Raw genomic sequence first — 26,165 nt, 5'->3', positions numbered from 1 at the left:
GCTATACTTAGCTGTCCAAACTCTGATATTTTTTGTCATTTTAGAAGCCATACAGGTATGACAAACAACTTCAGGGAAATCCCTAGAGTTCTGAAGCATAGCTGAGCCCAGACCAGATAACTCAATGATGCCTCTAACAATAAGGATTTGATTCCTTTGCCTACAAACAGATATTTAGGGTTATTTTAAGCAGTGCAGAATGTCCTACCTAGCCACCAGCTGACTCTCCAGAAGGGCAGCCTCCAATAAGGGCTGTGTGATACCTGCCAGTACCATGCATATGTCTCAAATGTGCTACAGCAAAATTGGCAACAGAGATCTATGTTTCAGCAACAAAATCCCCCTTTCTGTGTCTGCACTTCAAACTTCCCAGGCCATGTGGAAATCCAGCTTTGCAAGTTGTCACCTGCATAGCACAGAACTGGAAGTGTCAGCCAGCTATGGCTTCTGGGGGATGTGGAGCATATGAGTTAAGAACTGCATCATGAAGATCTCTCTTAATGATGTTTTCTGTAAGAGGAGGAGATAGGAAGAGCTGGATTCGTGTATAGAAGCTCCAGCCCATTTGTGACTGAGCCACAAACTTCCTGCGTTTGACAAGAAACTGTTTTCCTGTTATTCCTGCAAATATTACTTACCCTGTTTTGATATTTCTTGAAGAAACACATCCATTAATGCTTATCAGATAAAACCAGAAATAGCTTTGCCAGTGAATTTTTTAGAATTAAAGAGAGTTAACAGTCAAAGTTATTTCCTGACAGTACTGAACTTTTTCACTTCTCTCCCATCCATTTGATCCTTTTTTTATTATTATTATTATTTTTGGTGAGCACCGAAAATTCTGTCTTAACCTCTGCAAATTTGAGGTTAAGCTAACATTTGTATGTCTTTTATGAATTAGTTAAATAAAAATAATTTTTCAAACCAAAACAATTAAAAAACTATGAAACTTTAATATGGCCATTCAGTAATCATAAGATAAACAGGTACTTCTAGGACAAAGTATGATTTTGGTTGGGTATTAACTTCAGGATGAAATGAAACATGTCTAGTTTATCTCAGTTAATTTCCAAAGTCTATGAAAGGAGTCTTGCTGAAATGTAAATATCTGTGTTTAATTAAATTATCCCATTCCAGGTACATAAAAGACTTGGACGACGCATTCTTAATGGTCTTTGTAATATCCTTTCCTTCAGAACTTTGTATTATCTTTCCTAATAAACCTTGATTTGAAGTGACTTCAAAGGGGGTGTGACTATATAAACCCCTCATCCAGGATGTGGCCACTGCTACAATGTTGTATGGGCTGCAAAAACTTCTTAAAATGAAACCAAATGCATGATTCAGTAGCTCTGTCTGTATTTCTTTCTTGCATTGCCATCACACTTGATGTAGTTTTGGCACAGTATTTCTTCAGATTTTCAAGCTGATAGATAAACTTTCCTGTATTGCAATATCTATTGACATGGAATACCTGGGGAGATAAAAAAAAAAATTACTTCAGAAGTCTTTCAGAATCATGTTCAAGTACTTGAAAGCAAGATGTGTTTTTAATCTGTAGAAAGAAAATAAATGACTCCCAGAGATTTTGGGGTTTCTCAATAAAACTGGAAGTATGCTATATATAGAAATAAATATTAATGTCTCTGACTATGCTATATTGGTGGCTGAATTTTTCTTGTTCATGTTACTAAGAGAAAGCCTCTTTGTTAAAAAACATTTAGGGCTTTTCCCTTTCTTTCACTTGGCCCATGCAAGGCCACGAGGTATAATTCTGCTCTGCCTTTAAGAAGATTTTTCGTGTTTCACAGCCAGTGAAACAATGGCTGAATTAGCAACCAAGTTGTCTTCAGTAAGCCCAAAAAACCCAAAGATTTCTTCTGATGAGAAGGGTTTGGAAACCACAGGTTCTGGAGAAAAAATGTGTTTGCACTGTGATCACAACTCTTCTCACCCAGTGGATTTTTTTCTCTACTCTGAGTCATGAAGAGATAAATGCACACATGCAAGGATGGAGAAAAATAGGAATATAGTTTTGCAGAAAAATTTTCTTCCACTAAGATTCCTTGGTAGAATTCATTTTTAATTCCAACTCCTCTTTCTTATTAAATTACATTACTAGTCTTCAACACAAGACTTTGCTGTTTCTCTAACAGATTCTTGCTTTAGGCATTCCTCAGGGTTTGATCAGGCTAAAGGCTCGACTGCACCTGAAAATCCCTTTGGGGACAAAGTCAGTGGGATCTCCTCTAGTTCAGAGCAGCATGCAGTGAAGATACTGAATTTTGAAACAAAATGGTTTTTTCCTTAAAAAATTTTGTTTTTTCCTTAAAATATTTTTTCTTTAAAAATTCCAACCTCAACAAAAAGTAAGAAATATATACTGGATATTTATAAAGATCCACAGAATGTTCCTTTTCTATCACCTTTATCAGGTTCCAAAGGGTTATCATAGATGTTCCCTTCCATGATACTTAACACTTCTTTCTTGGAATTTTTAAAATCAGAATTGGGAACAGCCATTATGCTGGGAATTAACTATACAAAAGATCTAATTGAGGCTTTACAGAAGAGCATGGTATGATGCAGGATGTTGTTATACAGTCTTGCTATACTGCTAGAATAGAGGCAAGCAACATCTCACCTTAAACATGGAAGCACTTCTTTTAGATAAACTATTGGCATTTAATTTAATTTTTAGTCGCATTTTTCTGTGTTACTGCCCAATAAGAATAGTTCCTTGAAATGTAATCTTTCTACATAAATGTACTGTTGTTAAATGCATTTGCTATGCAAAAATCTGAAGTCACTAATTTAAGGGGATATTTAATTTTCTTCTAAGTGATGCTTGCTTAAAGTTACTGGCTTTAGCACTTTGGGAAGAGAGCTATAGCCTGGGTTTTGTGCTCTTTGTTCAAAATAAGGAATGATGAAGAAAGAACCTTTGACTCTTGAACCGGTATAGTCCTTGGGCTGGAAGCACTGTGCCTCATTGATTGATTTTTCAACCACTCTATTCTTAAAGATACGTAGTGGAGCCTTCAGGCTGCAGTTTTCCAAAGATTGTGCTTGATGGCATAATATTTCCATCATTTTCTTGTAAAACTGTGGCCTTGGGAAGCACAAAAATGAGGCAGAAATAAAAGCTGAAGGCATCAAGTTTCTTTAAAGATTATTAATATAGTTTGGAATCTCAATAATGGACTCAAAATATTAATCAAATGTGTGATCTGAGGTTACTCTGTTCACAAAGGACTAAAGGACTTACCTCCCTGACATGAATGCAGATACCTAGAAAAGAGCAGACTTTTGTTCAGCCTAATAAAAAACCGATATGCTCGAATAATTGAGAACATTTTCATCATATAGAGCATGAGAAAATAATGTGGCTGATTATGTCCCAAACACCAGTGGGAGAGCTGCCAAGAAGCCTCTTTTGACTCTAAAAGCAATGTATTTATTGACTGCTGCGTTTGCGTAACAGGCACGAAGCTCCAGGTGAGTACTTAGACTTTTAGTTTGTGACAGGAAGAAAATGAAACAGCTCCACCCCTTCACAATGCAGGACTACTGAAAAGAAGGAAAAAAAAAATAAATTCTCAGAGAAGAAGAGTGCAGGGCAAATTGAGATGAGCTCACAAAAACCAAAGTGATTCCACTCAAGGTTCAATACTGGACAAAATAACATGAAACATCTTCATTAATTATGCAGGTGATGGGACAGAGAACATGCTCAGCAAGTTTGCACATGACAGGAAACTGAGAGTAGCTCAGAGTAGTAGCTCTGTGGTTGTGCTGCCATTCAGAAGGATGTCAACAGAATGAAGAAATGGACCAACAGGAACTGTGTAAAGTTACAAAAAGGAATACAACCAAGTCATAGAATCACAGAAATCACAGAAACCACAGAAACCACAGAAACCACAGAAATTTAGGGTTGGAAGGGACCTCAAAAGATCAAATCCAACACCCCTGCCAGAGCAGGGTCACCTATAGTAGGTCTCAGAGGAACACAACTGGGCAGGTTTTGAGTGTGTCTAGGGAAGGAGACTCCACAACCTCCCTGGACAGTCCTGTCACCCTCACAGTAAAAAAGTTTTTCCTCATATTTATGTGGAACCCCCTATGTTCAAGTTTGTACCCATTGCCCCTTGTCATATCATTGGACATAACTGAAAAGAACCTGGATCCATCCTCCTGGCACTTGCCCTTTACATATTTATAAGCATTAATGAGGTCGCCCCACAGTCTCCTCTTCTCCAAGAGGAAAAGACCCAGTTCCCTCAGCCTTTTCTCACCAGATGTTCCACCTCCTTAATCATCTTGAAGGCTTTGCAGTCTGAACACAATCACAGAATGGTTTAGGTTGGAAGAGAACTTAAAGATCACCTAGTTCCAATGCCCCTGCCGTTGGCAGGGACACCTCCCACTACATTAGGTTGCTTGAGTCATGCCCCTAAGGAAGAAAAGCCCCAAATATTTGTACACCCTGGACCAACTGGCTGGAAAGCAGCTTTTGAGAGAAAGACCTGGGAGTCCTGATAGAAAACAAGTTATTCAACAATGAGCCAAAAATGTACCTTTGTTGCAAAAGTGGCCAATTACATCCTGGGCTGCGGAAGACAGAGCATAGCTAGAAGGTCAAGATCTGATCCTTCTCCTCTACTCAGCACTAAATGGGATGATGCATCCAGTTCTGGGTTCCCCAGTAAAAGAGAGAAATGAAGATGCTGGAGCAAGTCCAGAGAAGAGCCACTAAGATGATTAGGGGATTGGAGCATCTCTCATGGGGAAAGAGAGAGAGAGATGGGTTTGTTCAGCCTGGAGAAGAGAAGGCTCAAGGGGGAACTTATGAATATGTACAAACAGCTAATGGGAGTGTGTAAAGGAACCAGAATCTTCTTAGTAGTATCCAGGGAAAGAATGAGAGGCAGTGGGCACAACCTGAAATACAGGAAATTCCATTAAAACTTCAGAAAAAAACTGTTTTACAGTGAGGGTGGTGAAACACAGAACAGCTTACCCAGAAAATCATAGAATGTTTTGGTTTGGAAGGGACCTCTAAAGGTCATATAGTCTAACCCCCCAGCAGTAAGGGGGAAGTTGTGGGGTGTCCACCTTTGGAGACATTCATAAACCCAACTGCACAACATCCCTAAGAAGCCTGGTCTGAGAGGGGAGATTGAACATTGAGAGGTCTCAAACCATTCTGTGAGCTTGAAGTCAAGATAAAGTCAATATAAATATCACACAACCTTATAACAGTTTTAGTTGTACAGGACTTTGGATTAGCTCTTCTGGGCTAACACCATGTTCAAAGCATCACCAACATGAAAGTTAGATTAGATTGCTCAGCACCTAGTTCAGTTTCAAATATCTTCAAGTATGCAAAATCAACCATATCTCTAGTCAATTTGCTTCAGTGTTTCAGCACTACAAAAATTCTTTTTCTTTATATTTGTTTAAGATTGTAACCTGTGGCCCTTACCTCATGTCTGTGTTGTAAAAGTCCATCTCTACCTTTCACCAACATAGTGGCCTTTGGCTAATCTTAGTTTAGTTTGCTAATTTCTTGCTTGCACTGGGGACTCCAAAACTGGACACAGTAGTCAAGACACAGTTCCAGATGTGATGAAAAAATGAGCATAACCCCTGTTTCCAGCACTCTCAGGACATATTGGCTGAGGCACTGTAATACTCAGGTTGGATATTAGGAAGAATTTCTTCACTGAAAGAGTGATGAAGCATTGGAACAGGTTGCCCAGGAAGGTGGCGGAGTTGCTGTCCCTGGGATGTTCAAAAAAAAGGGTAGGGGAGGCACTTCAGTAGATGATTTAGTGGTTATGGTGGTGTAGGACTTAGAGCTGGGCTTGATGATCTTGAAGGTCCCTTCCTGCCAGGATTCTATGATTCTACATGATCATCCCTCATGATCAACCCCTTTCAACATGATCAGATGTTGAAAGGTGCACTGGTTCCTCACATCCAACTTGTCATCCAGCAGCTTAAGTGGTTTTTGTTGGAGCTGTTCCCTGAACAAGTGGTATCTACAGCTTGTTTCTTTCCAGATCATTTCAAAGAACTCACTTTTCCAGCTTTTTGAGATTCCTCTACACAGCAGCCTTATTACTGAGCACATTGACCACTCTCTGAAGTTTGGTGTCAACCACAAACTTCTGACAGTGGGTTCCTTTCCATGAAATTACCAAACAACAAATGACAGCATTTTGTCTGGTAGAACCAATATAGTGGTTTCCCAGGTAACAGAAAGCAAAAGATAGTTTTGAAGTCACACTTCACAAGGGCCTAGGGTAGGAGTTGAATGACTAAAAGGAAGGAAGACCTGAATTGTAATAGAAAAATAGAAAAATATGCTTTTTATAAAAGCATAAAATGACAGCTGCTCTGATCAGTAGTTATTTGAGACAAAATGTGCACAGAGACACCCTCCTGATCTGGCAGTGTTTCTGTCCATTCTCATCTTACTCCATGTACCTGAAAATGTGAAATCAAACTGCTACATGGGCTTGAAACCTAGTGCACACAATAATCTTTCGATCTTTATCTTTCATTACTGGATAAAGTGCCAATGGTTAAAAGTATCAGTCACAGAAATATCCACATCTCCTTTTTCAGTTTTTATCCAACAAAATTGATGCAAAGAAACCACAGCATCAACAGCAACTTGGGACAAGACTTTTTTTACCACCATGGAAAAGCCAACAGGTGAGATTCTCTCTTGTTTACTACAAAGTCAGTCTGAAGACACATACATAGCCAGCTGAGTTTATTTGCATTGCTGGAGATTAAGATCAAGTCTCACTGCAACCAGATGCATCAATTATTAGCAGAGAGCTTTTGCACCTGGTGTTCTCCTTGACTGCAAGTTTCACATTTAAGGAGCAATGCATACAAAACTCAGGTAGAAATGTTTCATCTCTTCAAATCTGAGAAGTAAAAGGAAGTACAAATGGAAGAGAAGCAAATAACTTCCCTCTAGGAAGAATGTGCTCTTGACAAGTGAGTTGTTCTATCTGGTCACTATTTGAATTTTATAGCACCTGTGACACTGAGTCACCTTGTCCTATCAGGAAACAGGAGAGCTATAAATCAACCCCCAGGGAAGAGCTCTGGTCACTTCCACAGCCTGCTGAAGGACAAGGAGAAATTTCTAATCTTCCTAAAAAGAAAAGGTAAGATTTAGTCTCTTTTGTTTGTTTAAAGTACTGCAATTTTGTCATGTGTTAAAATGTAACTTACTGGCAGAAGGCTTCTTGAGCAAACAGGACAGTCACAGAAAGAGGATTTTAGTAGGTGAAAAATAAGGATTATAGAGGAAATAGCATAACACGACCTGAAAAAAAGAGAGAGAAAATTGGTGATTGAAACTGGATGAAAAGCTGCCTGTATGCAAGAAAAAAAAGTGTCTTGGCAGATTATAGATACGTAGAAAAAGAGACAGACTGAACATATTGAATTGGATACATAATCAATTCAGAATATTCTACAAGTATATGTAGCCATCACCACTTATTTTCAAAGTGGGAAAATTACCACCTTGTGCAACTTATAATTTCTCTGCAAGGTGGCTGCTATGTAGGAATTTGTTCACCAATGTTGTGCAAGTTAAATCCCTGGGAGCATTTCTCTATTTCAGCTGTTTTTCAAGGATAATCAATAATAATGGGAATTTCCTTTTGTGATAGATACTCAACTGTATGAATAATTTAGGAGATTTTTTTTAATTTTTTTTTTTCTTTTTTTTTTTTTTTTTGGCTGTTAGAAGAAGGGATTGGAAAAACATATTCACACAAGTTTGCTAAACTCATACAAACCAGGGATGCTAAAGCACCATCTCTCAGTGGCAGATCCCTGTCCACAGATGGAGTTGCAGGAAAGTCAGTAAGACTTGGCACAGGTCCTGATTTGTCTTTGATTGAGGGGGAGCAGGGGAGGGGGACAGAGAGACTGATTTTAGGACCTGTGCCTAGAAATTAATGCAGAGCAATTAAATTTACATCTCATAAACTATAAGCATTTGGTTGAAATCAGTGGGAGTGCCAAAAGTATGTTAATATCTTGGAGCAGGAAACCCACTGGGTCTTAAAAAGAATTCCAATAGCATTTTGAAACTTCTATCATGTATTAAATTACCAATTACAATTAATAGTAAGTTAATTCATGGAAAATATTATAGTGAATGAAAACTTTGCCTATGTCTTGAAGTTAGCTTCTTCACTTTGGTTTGCAAAATGGAAAGCTTCATAATTTCAATGAAAAAGTATTTTTCCATTGAAACAGAGAATTGATTTTTTAAGATTCTGTGTGAAAAAGGGTTGCTTTCTGTTTGCATATCATCACATTTTGTACTACAAGAAAATTTTTTTTCATGTTAATGGGTACAGCTAAAAATAACCCCTACCTCTATTTACTTTCTAGTTAGAAATGAAGTGAAAATAATAATATTTCATGTTATGGGGAGTTTAACCTCTTACTGTCAAATCCCTTGATCATATACACTGCCAAGTTTTGTAATAGCTCTCAGGAATAAGTGGTATGAAATTTAGTAACAAAAAAAACTTCTGTGATTCTGAAGCACTTCAAGGAGGCATAGCTAGTGCCAAAATTAAACATGGAAAGTAACATCAAGAACAGGAAATTACTTACAAATAAATACTGCTAGTAATCAGAATATATCCCAGTATTTTTTTCTCCCATATCAACTAAATTTTTCTTCAACTATATGTGCTTGAAATAAGACCCCCTATTTTGAAAGCTCTGAGAGTTTAATTGTACAGATGTGACCAATCTCTAGTTTTTGGCCTCTCAGCTCCAGCTGTCCATAGTCCCAGTCCATTTTGATGGGTTTTGCACTTTAATAGAGCTGGAGCAGTTGGCCTGCCCACAGTCTGGGAACTCTGGATCACCTCTGGTGCAATTTAACCTGGTGAGGAAAATGAGACTTGCTGTACATTTTGGAACAGGGTAGTTTTCCTTTCCCAGATGTTCTCCATGAGCCAGAGCACCTTGTGAATTACATAAACTGGTTGCCTTGAGGTAAAGGGGTTTTTGGTGATTATGGAAAGATCAGGAAACCCAAGTGGTCTTTCCTCAAGAATAAATTAAAATTAAAACCAGCAGCCCCTCAAAACTAAACAAGGAGTGAAGGTAATGGTGTAACTCCATGGCAATGTGCCTTGTAGTGGGAGGCTGGGAAAAATGCCAAAATAAGTAAATTCCACTCTAGTTACCTGCTTGCCTGCCCAAGGTACCTAAGCAGAAAAAAAGCTGAATGTAACTGATTGGAATCAGACACCAGAACTTTGAAGTGACCTATTACCCATGACCTGTTTCCTCCTGGGTTGTTGCAGTGGGATGAGAGGGAGCTTTCAGCCTTGGATTCCAGAGCCTGGTGGTTGTTTCTTCAATTACAGTCCTCTTTTCTGTTGCCTTTCCACATTACCTGTAACAAAATCAAGGGTTACCTTCAAAGAAACAAAAAATTAATAAAAACTTTCTGAAGCAAGTCTTCCCCAGGAAGCCAGTGCTGATCCATTTCTAGTCCAGCCAGGTCTGGCTTTGCAGTGCTGGTCATTAAGATGGTTGAAACTGGTCCCAGAGACCTAAATGTAATAAAAACCTGCACACGGGCTGGATGTCTAATACCCCCTTCAACCAATGCAGTGGAGTCAAAGCAGGTGATAAGGAGAAGGCAGTTTCAGGCTAATGCAGACACAGCAACGAGCTCAAAGCTGCATCCCAGCCCTTCCACAGTATAGGAATGAGGAGAAGGCTTCCTAGATGAAGGAGAGGGCAAATTTCCTCCTGTACTATGAATTCAGGTGAAGGTATTTGGCCAGAGTTACAGCAGGAAGTAAAAGATGTAAAAAACAGATGATTCATAGAAATTTGAAAAGGCAAAAGATGAATGGATTTTATTTTTCTACTTCTAAAAATGGGAGGAGGAGAGAAAGAAAACATCACCTTGTAACTTGAGACAAAGCCAGGAAACACACAGAATAAAGATGAGTTGTGTGAAAGATGAATTCAGGGAAATTAAGGCACTATAAAATATATATTAAATCCTCATTATCCACTTTTCAGAGATGATCCTGCCAGTTGTGTTCCTGTGTCTCACAGCTGTGGTGCCTCCATCCACTGGACAGGTAGGATCTATGCTTCATAGTCAGAAAGTCTGGATGAGACCTGAGGCACTCAATATCTGAATGAACATGGCTTTTCCTGTATACACTGATCATATCAAGAAAGAGTTTGATTACATATCTAGAATCTGGAAAGCATTTATGCTTGAAGTCTGGTAATTTTAAAGCAATAAACTGGTTCCACATTTCAACACAGAATCTATAGGCTCCCTGTTACTTATGAGCTGGGTCTGAGGTAACTCTATTTTCCAGAAGCTCCAATACACAAATCCAGTAATCTGGATTTCCCCAAGACCCAGCCCTCTTCTTGTTAATTATCTGTGCTTTTACAAGTCACAGCTACTTAATTCTCTCCCCTTCTTGTCCTACAGGTCCTGAGATATGTGCCTCTCCCATTGCTGACAGTCCCATTCTCAAAATGGGAAAGCAGTGTAGCACTGATTTCCCTCAAACAGCAAAACAAAATAACATAACCCAAGGCACAAAAGAGTGGTTCTTCCCAACTCATATTTAGTCTGAAGTTTGCTGAATCTGCTTCAGAAAAAGTAACACGATGGAAGGCTGGACCACATTTCCCTCTAATTCATCAATTTATGCTCTTTATGCTGCAGTCTAGAAGAGTAGAGAGGATGGTTGTAAGGAGGCCAAGTTATTCACAGTGCTACCTTTTAAGTGGAAAACACATGAAAAATTTGAGTAATGCTAACAGTTATAGCCAGGGTGGAAGAGAATCTATGGCATGAAAAACAGGCACAATTTTTGTTCAGTGGGATGAACTGATCAAGTACCACAAGAGCCTGTGATGATCCTGTTATTATATAATAAATCAAAATACATTGATAAGCAAGTTTAAAATATTGAAAAAGGGGAACACATCATAAGCTCATTAATCCCTTCAGCTGATCTTTAGATCCTGTTTCCTCAAAACCTCCTGAAGGAAATTATCAGAATAGTAATTAAGTCTAATTCAGTTGCCTGCATTTTCTAGTCTGCTGGCACATGAGATGCTCCAGGACGTCTCAGCCTTCCACAGGGAATTATGATGCAGGAACTGGTGTTATTACTGCTAAGCTTTACATTGTGGAACCATTTAAAGTGTTTTTTCACACCCCTAGAGATAGTTAGGAGATAAGATACACTGCAGTAACTTCTTCATCACAAAGATCATCTCCTTGGTTGACACAAGTGTTTCCTAGACAGGATTCAGAATTTAGTAGGGTTCAAATAAATAGAAAAATGACTTTGTTCTTTCAATTTAGGAACTGACAGGTCTGGATGCTCTGTCAACTAGCAGAGCTGATCAGCAACAGCTGATTGTTGACAAGCATAATGCCCTCAGGAGAGCTGTAAATCCACCTGCCAGAAACATGATGAAGATGGTAAGTTGTGTACTGTAAATCTATTTCATATGAGTAATGGACCCCATGAGAGAGACAAGACTGTATGCTAGGTCACACTATTTTATCTAGCCACAAACTCACCTTTCCTAAGGGTTGGCCATGGTCAGCACCAAGAGAAACAAAGCTGAGAAGGTGGGAAAAAATGTCTGGAAAATTTTGTGGTTTATGTACAAAAATGTATTTCTCATTTGGAGGAAAAAGAAAATGAAAAGGAGGAGCTATGGTAGTGTTCATTTCTTTCTGACACACACATTATCAGAATTCACCATATATATTCCCTTGCATGCATAGTAACTTTGTTCCTACACCCTTCCCTCCCCTCACCCCCTGTTAAAAAAAAAGATTTTGGATGGTTTGTTTTGTTTTGTTTTTTATTTCAAGTGTAATTTCCAAAAGCTGTTCCTTCATAAGGGGTTATTATTTGGTGTGTGTCTGAATGAATAATATTTTCTTCCTTCATGAAGGAATGGAATACTGCAGCTGCAGAGAATGCTCGAGAATGGGCCAATCAATGTACCTTACGTCACAGCACTGCTGCCATGAGGGCGACCGGTAAGCCAACTAAATAATGTCATATAAGTGATGTAACCAGTCGTTTTGTTGGTTTGGTTTATTGTTTTGTTTTGTTTGGGTTTTTTTTGTTTGTTTGTTTGGGGTTTGTTTGTTTCTTTTTCCTAAATTATATTTATATTCTATATTATTTTATTCACAGGAAAAAGGCAAAATTCTAGCTATAAATCTGTCCAGTAATTGACAGGTTCAGTCCCATTCTCATCCCAAATGTATCAGTTTTACACAGGTATATCCTATTTTCTTCAGCAGGGAAAAAAAAAAATCACAATGAGAAAGCACATTCTCTCAAAATATCCATCAGAAAGAAGACAGTCAAGTTCTGTCTACTGCACAATCCAGCTTCCATGTGCTGGATGAAACTGGGAAGGAAGGGCCAAAGATGAAGGTCCTAAACCCACTGGTGATGCTGAACATAACTGCTAAGACAAGACTCATAATTTTTCACCCCCCTGGCAACTTGTCACCTAACATTATTTTGGAGGTTCATATAAACACTTCAGTCTTTGGATATTGAAGTTACAAATATACTGTGTTAACACAGATGGATGTGTCCATCCTGTATGTAAGATGAGGACTGTCCTTCAGTTCCCAATTTTTTTTATTATTTTTTTTGCCTAAGAACCAAATCCTCTGGTTCTTGCTAAGGTGAACCCCAGGTGAGGATTAATGCACATTCAGATAAAGGCACCAGACCTGAGTAAAAACTGTAGGTGGATGCACATGATAGTGAAGACACCTTCTTGTGTACCAGAATTAAATCTGAATTATTGGAATAAGATTCCTGAACTGTGACCTGAATGAATAATGAGAAGATTGTTACTTTTCAAATAACAAAATTACAGTCACAAATCTCTGGTACATTTGTGCAGGAGTATCTACTCAAAAGCCACTCAAAAGATCTGACAGCAATCAAAGTACCAGCCAAACAGGCTGCCCGTGCTGCAAACCAGTCAAGTGACAACTTCAGTATTGACAATGGGTGATGTCACTGAACTGGAAAAACCCCTCCCTGCTGTCCCATCTGGGATGAGAACTCTGGAAATCATCCTGCCTCTTGCTTTCTTTTTCTCAGAGAAATATATATTTCATGGATTTCTCATAGAATGTCAGGTTAGAGTGGACCTCAAGGATCACCTGGTCCAACTCTTCTAATATTATTGTTTATCTGAGGTGTCTCAGCACCCTGATTGAGCTGAGACTTCAAGTTTTCCAAAGTGAGGGAACACACCTCAAGCCCTGGGAGACCATTCCAATGTTCTCTGGGCTTTTCTCTTTTCAGACAAACGATGTGGTGAAAATCTCTACATGTCAACTGCTCCTTCCTCCTGGTCACGAGCTATAGATGCCTGGTACAATGAGGAAAAAAATTTTGAATATGGGACTGGAGCAAACCCAGAAGGTTCTGTGATTGGCCATTACACCCAGGTAAGATGCAATTGTTTTGTCTCTCAGAATGAATAAATATCATTGTCTTAGCTGAGCAATATTTACCCTCTTATATTTAAAGGTAATGAACATGATGGAGACATGAGAGTCAGAGCCATTAAAACAAGATGAAAATTTCAAAGTAACACCAAATGAAAATAATAGGCTAAGTGTTTTTACAGAGTAAAGAGTAAATATGCTGGTATTTCAAAACTTCAGGAAGAAGCAACATGGTTTGTTTAACATCAGAAAATTGCTCAGACACTTGAAGGACTGGGTTATTAAGGTATCAGGAAAGAACTATAAATAAGTTTGTTGCAGTGGCTCAGATTTTCCAGTTGGAAAATGACTTATTCACCTGTTTGAAACACAGGCTGCAGTCTTGCATTATTTACATTTACATTCCTACATCTTCTTCAACACTTTTAATTAAGTGAAAACATATGTGATTTGAGACAGTTGACTGCAATTATTTTTCATATCTGTGTGATAAATTATCAGTGTGTCCTAAATGTTATTTGGTTCAGGGATGCAAGCAGTGAAAAAAAAAACTTTTCCAGCAGGGTGGAACATTAATTTTACTATAACTAAAGTGACTTAACTTAGTTACAATTATTAGTTTAATACATAATGCACTTAAATGATTTTGAAATGTATAATTTTCTGTCTCCCAAGGTTTTTATTCTTATTTCTTTATTCTTATACTTACAGGTGGTTTGGTACAATTCTTATGAAGTTGGATGTGCTATTGCTTACTGTCCCAATAAAAAATTCAAATATTATTATGTCTGCCACTACTGCCCTGCGTACGTATTGATTCTGATTCTGGAACTTCTTATTACATCATCAAAATTCGTTAGGTGATGTTGCAATTTGTAACAGGGCACATCAGCTATAGCTGAGGAACAGGCTTGAAGAGCATATTAGGAATGTGAGAAGATAGAAATACTCATTAAAGGAATTATCAAACAAGCAAAAGCATAAAGCAAGTAAAATTGACACTTATTTTCATATTAAATTTTATTTGCCTAAAAATCCCATGTTCTCATAATAGTAAATTACATTTTTTTTTTCCTCCATTCTACCTGAAATCTTGGTTCAGGAAGGCATATCAATATGTACAGCCCAGTGAAAAATGTAATTAATGCCCACATTATGGCAGTTTTAAGGAAGAGTGATTTTAGTAAACTGCCTAAAATTAATTTTTACATTCATATTGTAATACTTTTTGGTGGGTTGACCTTGGCTGATTGCCAACAGCCAACCAAGCTGCTCTGTTACCCTTCCTCTTCAGCGGGACAGGGAGAGAAAAAAATATGACAAAAATCTCATGGGTCCAGATAAGGGCAACTTATCAGTTGCCATCAGAGGCAAAACAGCCTCAATTTGGGGAAATTAACTTAATTATTGCTAATCAGAGTAGGACAAGAAGAAATAGAAACCAATCCTAAAGCAGCAGGGAGGAGCTTCTGATGTCTTCTGGCATAAACCATAACTGAAAAATCCACCCTGCCCCACCACCACCACCTTTCCAGATAAACCCCATTTTATAAAAACTGTTTGACTTATAACCTGAGTGAAAAGTAATATAAGTAGGCATCTGTAAAAGTACATTTTATTTTCTATATGTTCTCATGACATTATAACATGTTGGTAATGTTGATGTTTCAGGGGGAATCTGAGACATTTAATTCCAACACCCTACAAGAAGGGAGAACCCTGTGGTGATTGCCCTAATGCTTGTGAAGATGGATTATGCAGTAAGTTTTAAGTGTTTGAATTGTGAGTTGAGTTGATGCTTTAAAAAAAGGCCCCCAAAAATTAGGAAAATGGAATTTTTTAAAAATTAGTTTTTCAAATACCAGGCCCAAAGCACCATTACAGATCCCCACTCCAGCATGCTAAGTCCTTTACCTTGGTGGGATTACTTGTGGAGTGAAATCAAAGGAAGAAGAGTCTATCACAAGGGTGGGCAAATGTTAGACAGTGGCTGGTGTACATGAGAACACAAATACCCTCCACTTTATGGATCAAGATATCCCTAAGGCCTAATACGTTCATTAAAGATTCCAGTGTCTGGGTTTCCATATGGAAACTCATATGAATGCTTCCTAATATAAGAATCTGCACTGATTGCAAGGAAGTAAAATATACATTTATACCACTCAGCTTTAGATTTCCAGCTACAGTTTCTTTCTGGTTTTGACTGGAACAGAGGTACCTTTCTTCATAATAGTTAATATGGGGCTATGTTTTAGATTTGTGCTGCAAACAGTGTTGATAATACAGGGATGTGTTTGTTATTGCTGAGCAGTGCTTACATGCTTTTCCATATCCAGGAGAGGCAACTCATCCTTAAATCTAGGAAATTCTAGGGAAGGAGGAAACTTATCTTTTTTTTTCTTCTTTTTTGAAATATAGTGGCTGATGAGACAGTAGTAGCAAAACACTTGATAAGAGTAAGCAGCAAATCTGACTTTGAAGAACTCAAAGAGAATTTGAAAACATATAAAAAAATATAAAAACTCCTCAAGACTTAACTTCAAGTCTAATTCTGTTACATAATTAACCTAGCTCTTGTCATGAGTTGTAGTGTAGAGGAAGGAAGCTTCAAAACACCTTGCAAGGTCAACAAGAAACCTTGAAAGAGCTCGGAATTTTGCATGTGGTTCAAGGGTTTGGACGCTGCTGTGGAGTAAATGTCAACAAAGAGGAAAATATACAGAGGAGAGAAACATTGAAAATTTTTTCCAAAAAAAAAAATGCTGCAGGTTGATTTGCCATTTATGATTGATTTTTGTGTTTCAATTCATTTTCAGCCAGTCTTTGAAAGTTTGAAGATGTTTATTCCAACTGCATTGGCAAATCTCCTGGATGTATCCCCAAGCTTCATCAGATTCATTGTTCTGCTTCCAGCCATTGAAAAATTGAAATAAAATAACAGAACCAACCTTTCCCTTCCTGGACATTCATCTCTTTAGTGACTTCTTTCACAAAAACCAGATTCCATCCTGGCTCTCCCACATGTGTAGAAGGATCAACTTCACTGTTGCTCCTAGGAGAACCAGCTGTAGGAGGATGTATTTATTCTGTTTGTAGAATGGTCAAGAACATAATGGAGATCTTAACTGAAAATAGGCATTAGGGTACCAGGCATATTTAACAATTAGCTTCTCACATTATCCTTTTCCCAAAATGGTACCCAAGGAGCATTGTTTGAAGTTCTGTGGTTCAGTACATTTCCTACAGGGCAGTGTTCAGTTCCAGAGACCCCAGTATAAGGAGGAGATGGAGCTATTGGAGTGAGTGCAGAGGAAGGTCATAAAGATGTCAGAGGTTTGAAGCATCTCTGCTATGGAGAGGCTGAGAAAGTTGGGGTTATCCAGCCTGGTAAAGAGAAGGCTCCAGGAAGACCTCAGAACAGCTTCCAGTTGAAACCTGAAGGGGCTACAGGAAAGCTGGAGAGGGATTTTTTACAAGGATGTGGAGCGATGGGGTGAGGAAGAACAGCTTCAAACTGAAAGAAGGTAGAGATTGGATATGAGGGTGAAATTCTTTGCTGTGAGGGTGGTGAGACACTGGCCCAGGTTGCTCAGAGGCTGTGGATGCCTCATCCCTGGAAGTTTTCAGGGTCAGGTTGGATGGGGCTTAGAGCAACATGGTCTAGAGGGAGATGCCCCTGCCCATGACAGGGGGTTGGACTGAGGTGATCTTTAAGGTCCTTCCAACCCAAATGAATCTGGGATTCTGTAAGCACAGCTCATGTGAGAAATTCAAGATTTCCTGGGCAAAATAAGTAAATAACTCATTCAGACACTCTCTTTCAGAGAGTGTTGCCATTAGCATAAATGACATGCAGTACTCACTTCTGTGACCATTAGGAAGCAAACTGCAGTCAACAGGACACTAAATATTATTTTAGTCTCACCTTACAGTAGTTTCACATTCTAGTAAGGAAGCTGCTGTCACAATTTAGATTCCAAGTCCCAGGCTCTCTTTGGCACAGAATAATTTCAGCACACACTTCTGACTCATTCATTTCAGTGGCAATTTCCCCACACATTTCTGACTCATTCACTTCAGTGGTGTTTTGTCTGCTATGAAAGATGAGCATTAATTTAAAAGCCTGGTTTCACAATTCAAAGTGCATATTGGGCTGGCTTTTTATTTTCATTCATCTCCACCACTTTTTCACTCCCTGGTATGCTGCCCTTCCATCTGGATGCACGTCTCAGTAAACTAAGCAATGCCAGGACAGAGGTGTGAGTGTTTGTCAGGGTTTAACACTGGCCTGGCAATTAAACCAAATAACAGATGCCCTCTATTAATCCCCCTTCCCTCCCTGATTAAGAAAGGAGAGAAAATAAGGGAGAGAGGCTTATGGGTTGGAAACTAAACTACACAGCTTTAATGGAACAGTAATGATAAATAGGTAAAATTATTAAATATATACAAATATACAGGAAAATTGATCCCACGTTCCTCCTCCCCTTTCCCCCTAGTAACTCTCACGTCACCACTGAGGCTGCAGGCTGGAATCCTGGGGTCAGCAGCAGTTGGGAGCTGGAGGCAGGAACACACAGATTCAGGCTGGCATGGATCAGGAGCACAGGCAGAGGAATGGATGGAATCCTCCCAGGATGCCAAAGGAAACAGGGAACAAGTGAAGAAAGGGTAACAGAAAAGGGAGGAAGGGGTTTGACCCTTGTGATCCCTCAAATTTATACTGAGTATGATGTGTATGGGATGGAATACTCTGGTCAATTATGACATCTCCCTTGTCCGTTCCTCCCAAAGGAGGGCTGCAGGTAGGACCTCCTTTATTCCTTCTGGAGGGTAAAATGTTCCTCAGAGCTGAGCAGTTCCTTGGTTCTGCAGCCCATTCTCCAGCTGTAACTATAACCATGGAGTGGGATCAGTCCCAGCAGCAGACACTGACTGAGAAACTTGCTGTTCATTTCAGCAAGTGCAGCTGCTTACAAGAGACTGAGCTGAAAGCAAAAGTACAAGACAGAAAATTCCCTTTATCCTGGTCCAAACCAGGACAGTGCTGGAACATTTACTGCTCTCTTAAACAGCTATCAGACTTCCAAAAATTATTATAATGCAATAACAAACTCAGTGTTCTTATCATTAAGGAAATGGATAGACACATGGCCCCTCACTCATAAAAAACCTCCTTTTACTAGAATAACAGGACCACCATAACCCATAATATAGGAACAGATTTCTCTGTCTCTCACAAGACAAGTGTCATGAGGTAAAAATCAGCCCTTACACATTTACCCAGGAGAACTCAAGGTCAGTAAGCATAATTTAGATCAGATATTTTAGAAGCCAATGTAGCAAAATTTTTACCAGTCATTTTGTAATCAGATGAGCTTAAAATACCAGCGTGGATTTGTCATGATCTTGCCAAACTTTCTTATCCAATGGCCTTGGTAGCAGGTTTGACAAAGCTGCAAAAGACATTTGCAAACCAGGCAGATGGGGCTCAAATGAAAGTAATAAGACACAGAACACACATAGTGTTAAACACACACATTGATGATGCTCTGCGCAGAGATGGAAGCCTCTGGCAATCCATGGAGGTGTCTGCACAGATGGACAGTACCCACATCCAGAACCAATCACACAGTTCTCAAAGTGATGTCCATGGCCCTCCCCAGCCACAAGTCACAATCATGGTTGAAGACAGCTTTTGCCAGTCATGTGAAAAACCTTCACTGAATGCTTTTCCTGTGTAAAAGGCAGTCAGATCCCAGTTTCCATTTGCTACAACCACATTTAAGGCATTTTCTGGGGCAAAACTGAGCTCTAAGTTCCCAGATTACTTCTAATGAATGTAAAGAGGCGACTCTGTTCTAAGAAACGTGCCAGATTATTAGTGCATTGCAGTTTAGTATAAAATGCATGAGTAGTAATTAGGAGAGGCAAGATCTGGACAAATAGTAACAATTGATACATCAATAATTTTATAAACACCTTGAAGAAGGAAATCCATGGTGTTCTGTGTTGTGCTAAAGAGACATTAATCTGTTCCTCTTTTTTCAGGGAATTTTATGTTCTTTTTCTCTCCAAAGGCACATAGCTTTGACTATTGAAGTACAGAATGTTTTCCACTCTTTTCCCAAATAGCACTGATATTACTGCTCACAGGACCTCCATCAGAAAAAGCAGACTGGCATTAAATCAGGTGTTCTGTTCTCCTGACACGTTCTCTCATGATAAAGCAAATTGGTGAAAAATAGACCTCCACCAACACCTTTTCTTTTTCTCTTAAGCATATACTGGAAGGAAGATGGATGAGATTACTGCTTTTTGTGTAGTCCAGCTAGAAAATTTTAGTGACTGACTAATGGTCATGCTGAAACCAGATGGTACTGGTAAAAGACTTAAAAACCATTATAACATTCACTTGATAGCTCCCTGTGGTCACTGAGGTCCTCACATCAGATCATACATTCCTCCTAGGACACCACCTTTCCAGGTGAAACCCTTGTAATCCTTTCTACCTTTACCAAGGATCCCATATGGACAAGGAACTGCCATGGATGACTCTGTGGAAAGGAATAATTTCCCATTCCTCCTCCTCACCTGCTCTAGAAGGAGGTCCCTGCAGACAGGTGGATGCTCTAGGGCAGTGCTTGAATTATGTCCCATATCATGGTCCCCTGGGTCACAAGGGGTGATGTGGAAAAGTACACAGTTTAAAGTAGATTATAGCATAATTTAGAGTAGAATTTGGGGGGTGTTGGTCAATGACAAGCTCAGCATGAGCTGGCAATGTGTGCTTGCAGCCCAGAAAGCCAACTGTGTCCTGGGTGGATCAGAAGAAGCATGGCCAACAGGTCGAGGAAGGTGATTCTCCCTTTCTACTCCACACTCGTGAGGCCCCATTTGGATGGAGTTCTGTGTCCAGTTCTGAAGCCCCCAGCACAGAGAGGCCATGGAGTCAGCCCAGAGGGAGGCCACAATTACAATCAGGGCTGGAGCACCCCTGCTATGAGCCAGGCTGAGAGTTGGCTTTGTTCAGTCTGTAGAAAAGAAGGCTCCAGGGAGACCTTAGAGTGGCCTAAAGAGAGCCTACAAGAAAGACAAAGAGGGACTTTTCACAAGGGCATCTAGTGACAGGACAAGGGGTAATGGCTTTAAATTGAAGTGGGGAGATTTAGATGAGCTCTTCAGAATGAATTCTTTGCTGTGAGGGTGGTGAGAGACTGGCCCAGTGAGGCTGCCGGCGCCTCATCCCTGGAAGCGTTGAAGGCCAGGCTGGATGGGACTTGGCAACATGGTCTAGTGGGAGGTGGCCATGGCCATGGCAGGGGGGTTGGAATGAGAGGCTTTTTAAGCTTTGTTCCAAACCAAAACATTCTGAGATTCTATGAATAAATTCTGTTGCAAGGGACTCAAAATTATCATCTAGTCCAAACTGCTTTTGAAGCCCTTCAGCTCCTCTCTACAAAGTCCAATGTTCTTCCTTGTGCTGGTGTTATAGGAACAGCAAAACTTTCTCATATGCTCAGTTCAGGTAAGGCAGATCCTGTCTCTGACCATTTGGTTTAGTAGTTAGGTTATGGTGTTGGTCAAAGGATGGACTGGATGATCTTGAAGATCTCTTCCAACCTAAACACTCTGTGACTCTGTGATTAAAAAAAATGTCTTTCAGTGGCAGGCAGAAAATTTCTGTATCAGGTAGGACTCAGGTTGTTTTTCCCCTAGATTTTACATCCAAGAGTTGTGGATTCACCCTTTTAGTGCTGAAACAGGCACTTTAATGTCATTTTGAAACTATATCATCATTAGTAATGAAACTTCTGGATATTCCTAGAATCCATACAGTCTTCTGAAAGCTGTGAGACAGGTGGGCTTCACACCCTTCTCGTGCTGTAGGTCTTGATTCACTTATTTTTTGAGAATTTGAAGAAACTTTCTTTACACTTGCAAAGCAAAACCTGGGCCTGGAGACTTGTTTGATTTGACACACTGAAATATTACAGCCATGTTTCAAGGGTGAAGGTGGAAAAAAGGTGAAGTGTTGTTTTATGTGGTGGGTTTGAAAATCCCTTCTGAATACGTGGATTGCCTCAGACATAGACTCTCTCCTGGCTGCACAATGCTCTTTTCTCAAAATTCAAGGAAAAAAAAAATGTACATGCTTTAAAGAAACATCTGTTCTCTGTGAAAAGGAGTCGATGGAAACAAATTGTGTATCCATTTAAACAAGATAACTGCAAGAAGGATCTCTAACTTTTAAACAACATTTTCATCACAGAGGTAGCTTTCTGTAAGCTAATAAATGCTTTGCATTCTTTGGCATGTGATAGTGGAGTAGTGTTTAACAATGTATTTGTACATGGAAGAGCTTTATAAGATAAGTAAATTTCAGGGATATGGCAAAGCAGTCCAAGGATTGGTGAGACCAATTATAACTTCCAAATTTTATCTTGTGGAATCAACAGCAGGAGAAAAATGACTCCAGGTCATCTCTCTTCAAGACTATTTTCACATGAATAGATTTACAGAAGTTTTTTTACTTCTTTTTTTTTTTTGTGTGTGTGTGTGTCTTTTCATTCATCACAAAGTAACACCCAAAGACCAAAATCCACAACACTTTAAAAAAGAGAGATTCCAACCAGGCAATCACGTGGGGTGAATATAAGAATATCTGAGAGTAGGCAAGACAAGTGAGCAAATTTCATAAATTAATTTATACAGTTGAAATCTGACTTTTGATAATGCAATGACTTCAGTAAATTTCTTCCCACATTTTCTTGAGAGTTGAAAAAGGAGATGTATTTTTTTTAATCTGCTTGACACCTTTCAGCAAAGCACTGCCTGGCATCTATCACTGTGGAAAGCAGTGCATGGAATCCTGCAGTCTTCAGCAGTACAGAAAAAGAAGTAAGTGAAAGAGTTGGGATGCTCCATCTTTACATAGTCACAGTGTTGCAGTGAAATAATTCACTGTGTTTTCCAGGACTTCTTCTCCTTCTTTTACATCCACCTGCATGCCACACTTAAAACACTCGTGTCCCTGTACATGGAATTCTCACTTCCAGTTGAAATCAGATTCAGTTCAGAAATTTTCAGTTTTTAAAAACTCCTATTTATTACCTGCAGTGGTCAAGTGTTTCACATAAGGGTCTGAAAATCAGGTGCTTAATGCTTAATGCTCAGTAATATTAAACTTTTTTGAGTATAAATTACCTTTATATTTTGTATGTAGAATGTACATTGTTTGATTGCTTGCTTGCTCCACCCATTTGGGGTATAACAATTCTCTGGAGAGTAGACAGGAGTTTCTGTAGCACCCTTGGAGCCAAGTTCCAAACTAGATTTGCACCCTCCCAATTCACCCACTCAGTGAACACTGAGGTTCAGTACACCAGTTGCATACTTATCAGAGCTGGCCTTCATTTTCCCTGTGCCTCATGCTCTAAAAGTGTTTCATCATTTACAGCAAATCAGACCCTTTAACCAGAAGTTTAAAGTAATCTGATAGGAAGTAAGTATCTTCTAAAATATACAATTGCTTAGATGTGTGAATTCTGGAAGTCAGCTGACAACATTTTATGGAAAGGATGTCATTCCCTTGTCAGTCTTTGTTTTTTGAGAGCAGTTTCTCATGACATCTAATACTCAAGAATAAAGGTACTACTCCATATGGGTAAAGACAAGAACAAATAAAGGTAGGAGAAACCTATTGCAATAGTCTTACAACATCAAGTATTCTGTAACATTGCCCATGTGCATTCTCTTGTCTCTTGTCTGTAATAAGTAGGAGGTAAGAAAGCCCACAATGAGAAAGAGATCTATTACCTGTTGCCTTTTTACTGTGCATGTGGAGAAAGAGCAGGCACTCTAGGAGTCATAGTGCGAAGATTATTCATCTCCAGTTCTAGCATATCCTGGGATTCAGAGGTCAGGATCTCAAGTTTGCACACTCAGGATCTAAATTTTTTTTTTTTTCATTCCTTTTTGAGGACATTGTCCTTTTGACTTTTCTATATCTATGGCTTGTGATGAAGAACTTTTCAAATCAACTATGGTTTATTCTGGCTGGTGATTACTATTCCCCTGGATGAGGTCTGCTATAACCTCTTTCTAAGGTCAAAACTCCTGAGCCATAGTTGGTAAACCTACAGCTTTACTTTTAAATTGTTTACTTTGAAAACATAATGCACTCAAGGGATATTTTTTTCCTCTCTGCTCTAGTCTGGACTTTCTCAAGTTCTTTCAGGATTTCATCAGAACTGTGCATGCTAGAAGGAAGCAAGAGCTATTATTTCCTCTTAACAAGGAGACTTGAGTGGGCCTGGGATCAGGAAAAGCCACTAAATGCCTCCTGTAATAAAGAGCATGAAGGTGTATGTGCAGGAGCTACAAAATCAATCTCCACAGCTAATCCATGCTGCCATTCTTTTGATGACTGAAGCCCATGTGGCTCTAAGTGATTTTTTTGGAACTGAATTTATCCTGTTTGTAGCCCTGGTAATACCAGCAGCCTTCATTGCTGTTCCATATGGGGTTTGTAGCTTGTGCAAAAGCTCTGGGTTGCTCCCAGGGTCTGGCACAGCCTCAGGGCAAAGGAGAGACCCTGAAATCACAGTCAAACCATTACCATCAGCCTGGCCAGGACTAGCAGGGAGCTGTATTTCCCTAATCCATGCCTTCTTCTTCCTCCTCAGCAAATGCACATCTGGGTGGTTTAAGAAATAACGGAGATAGTTTTAACTGTTTTCAATTAAAGTACCCTGGTGCCTGTTTAACCTTTACTGAGATGAATCAGAACACTAACCCAGCAGAAAACTATTACTGTAGTTAGTTTTCTCATAGAGGGAATTAATCCCCTACTCTAATCACAGCATCAAAGCTCAAGGACCTTAAGCAATTGAATTTATTTGACTTGCCTGCATCCTGTACCTGTCCTGAGCTGCAAGCACTAAACATCTACTTTCACACAAAGACAGAAAACTTCCTGAGGCATGGGGAGCAGCTAAACAAGAATTTATTTCTAGTTTAAATGTGCCTAAAGATCTGCAGCTGCAACACTCTGACAAAATAGAAAGCAGGTCAAAAGAAGCACTCATTAGATGAAACCCCTCTGCAGTGTTACTGCTCAGATTTTAGTGCCAGGGGAATACTTTGCAACGTCTGTCATGTATTTAGCTCTCAGCTTATCAGAGGATCTTGTCAAAGAAGATGATGAGTAAAAGATAAGTTAGTTCAAGACTGACAAGACCATGTTGTCTAGGTTGCTTGAACAGCAAGGTGTTAAGCAGCATCATTAGCAAAATTGTGAATAGGAATTGCATGCCTGGTGGCACTTGTGAGGAGCAGCCCCCACCTAATGAGTGCCAGGGGTCCTTGGTTAGTCCTGCCAGCTACATCTGTGAAACAAGGTGAACATAAAAGCTAAGGAATAATAAAGTAGGATGTCATTAATCAGCTTTTACAAAAGCAGCATATCAGTAGGTAGCATTTAATAATACATCACCCTGAGCAACTCAGTGTCTGAGCCTGATTTCAGCTTCTGCATCAAGCATCTCCCTTGAGCCCAAGCTGTCTTGGTTCACTTTGTGAACTGCAGCATTGGACCTGTTTCCCTGTTAGGGGGTGGGAGGAGGAGAATCATCCTGCCAGGAGGTGGTACACGATTTATAGGTTAGGGTTTTGCTCCATTTATGAAACTAACAGCAAATAATAAGGCCACTCAGATTAACCCATTAATGCTGGCAGGCAGTTCACCCAGGACCAGTTAATAAGAAACAAAATTGCACAGATTAGGCACTGAAGACATCTTTTAGTCAAGAGGTATCACACAGCTCCTGGGTCAACCAAAGTAAAGGAGTTCACCCATTTAAAAATTAGAAATATAAATATAGGGGTGAGAGCCATCTTTAATTACTTCAGTTATCTACAGCCAGTTTAGTCGTACTGACCATCTTTAACATGGAAAAGGGAGACAAATTGGTTATTTTGTGGAACAATTCATAGAAAACTCTTTTTTTTTCTGGTACTCTGGGTTGGCAAAGATCTACACCAGATCCAAGAGGAAATGGCTTTAAGTTGAGCCAGGGGAGGTTCAGATTGGATATTAGGAAAAGTTTCTTCACCAAAGGAGTGGTGAAGGATTGGAACAGGTTGTCCAGGGAGGTGGTGGAGTCACCATCCATGAGGGTGTTCAAAAAATGGGGAGATGTAGCACTTCAGGAGATGACTGAGTGGTTATTGTGTAGTTGGACTGATGGTTTGACACAATGATCTTGAAGGTCCTTTTCAGCCATGATGATTCTATGCTTCCATGATTCTAAAAAGTTCCTGCTCATGTTAGGAGGGTTGGAAAGAGATGATCTTTAAAGTTCCATTCCAAACAACTCTATGACAATTCTATGAGAAGAACCATTATGCCTGAAAAGCAAATTTTTGTCATGCCACTGTTTCCAGCAGGATTGTCACATCACTGCACCATGCAGGTGAATGAATGGATGAGCTCAATTCTGGAAAAGCAGCAAGAAGTATTACAAAGACAAAATAGTGGCTGTGCAGCATTCCTGGATATTCCACGTACACAGAATATCTATAGTATGTGTAGTATTGT

At 39.4% G+C, this 26,165-nt stretch overlaps 1 protein-coding gene across 1 annotated transcript; it reads left to right on the top strand.

Annotated features, from left to right (window-relative positions):
• The first annotated feature begins 7,119 nt into the window (after window positions 1-7,119).
• LOC103533935 (serotriflin) lies at window positions 7,120-16,466 on the top strand. Its single transcript, XM_030447302.1, is given in 8 exon segments — window positions 7,120-7,193; window positions 10,105-10,166; window positions 11,423-11,542; window positions 12,028-12,133; window positions 13,416-13,561; window positions 14,273-14,367; window positions 15,233-15,321; window positions 16,381-16,466. Coding segments are annotated over 7 exon segments (627 nt in total). The 5' UTR covers window positions 7,120-7,193; window positions 10,105-10,106; the 3' UTR covers window positions 16,392-16,466.
• The last annotated feature ends 9,699 nt before the right edge of the window (window positions 16,467-26,165 follow it).

Source organism: Calypte anna, chromosome 3, assembly GCF_003957555.1.
Source record: "Calypte anna isolate BGI_N300 chromosome 3, bCalAnn1_v1.p, whole genome shotgun sequence".
Taxonomy (NCBI): domain Eukaryota; kingdom Metazoa; phylum Chordata; class Aves; order Apodiformes; family Trochilidae; genus Calypte; species Calypte anna.
Note: the sequence above shows the minus strand (reverse complement) of the source record. Positions and strands in the feature narration are given on the sequence as shown.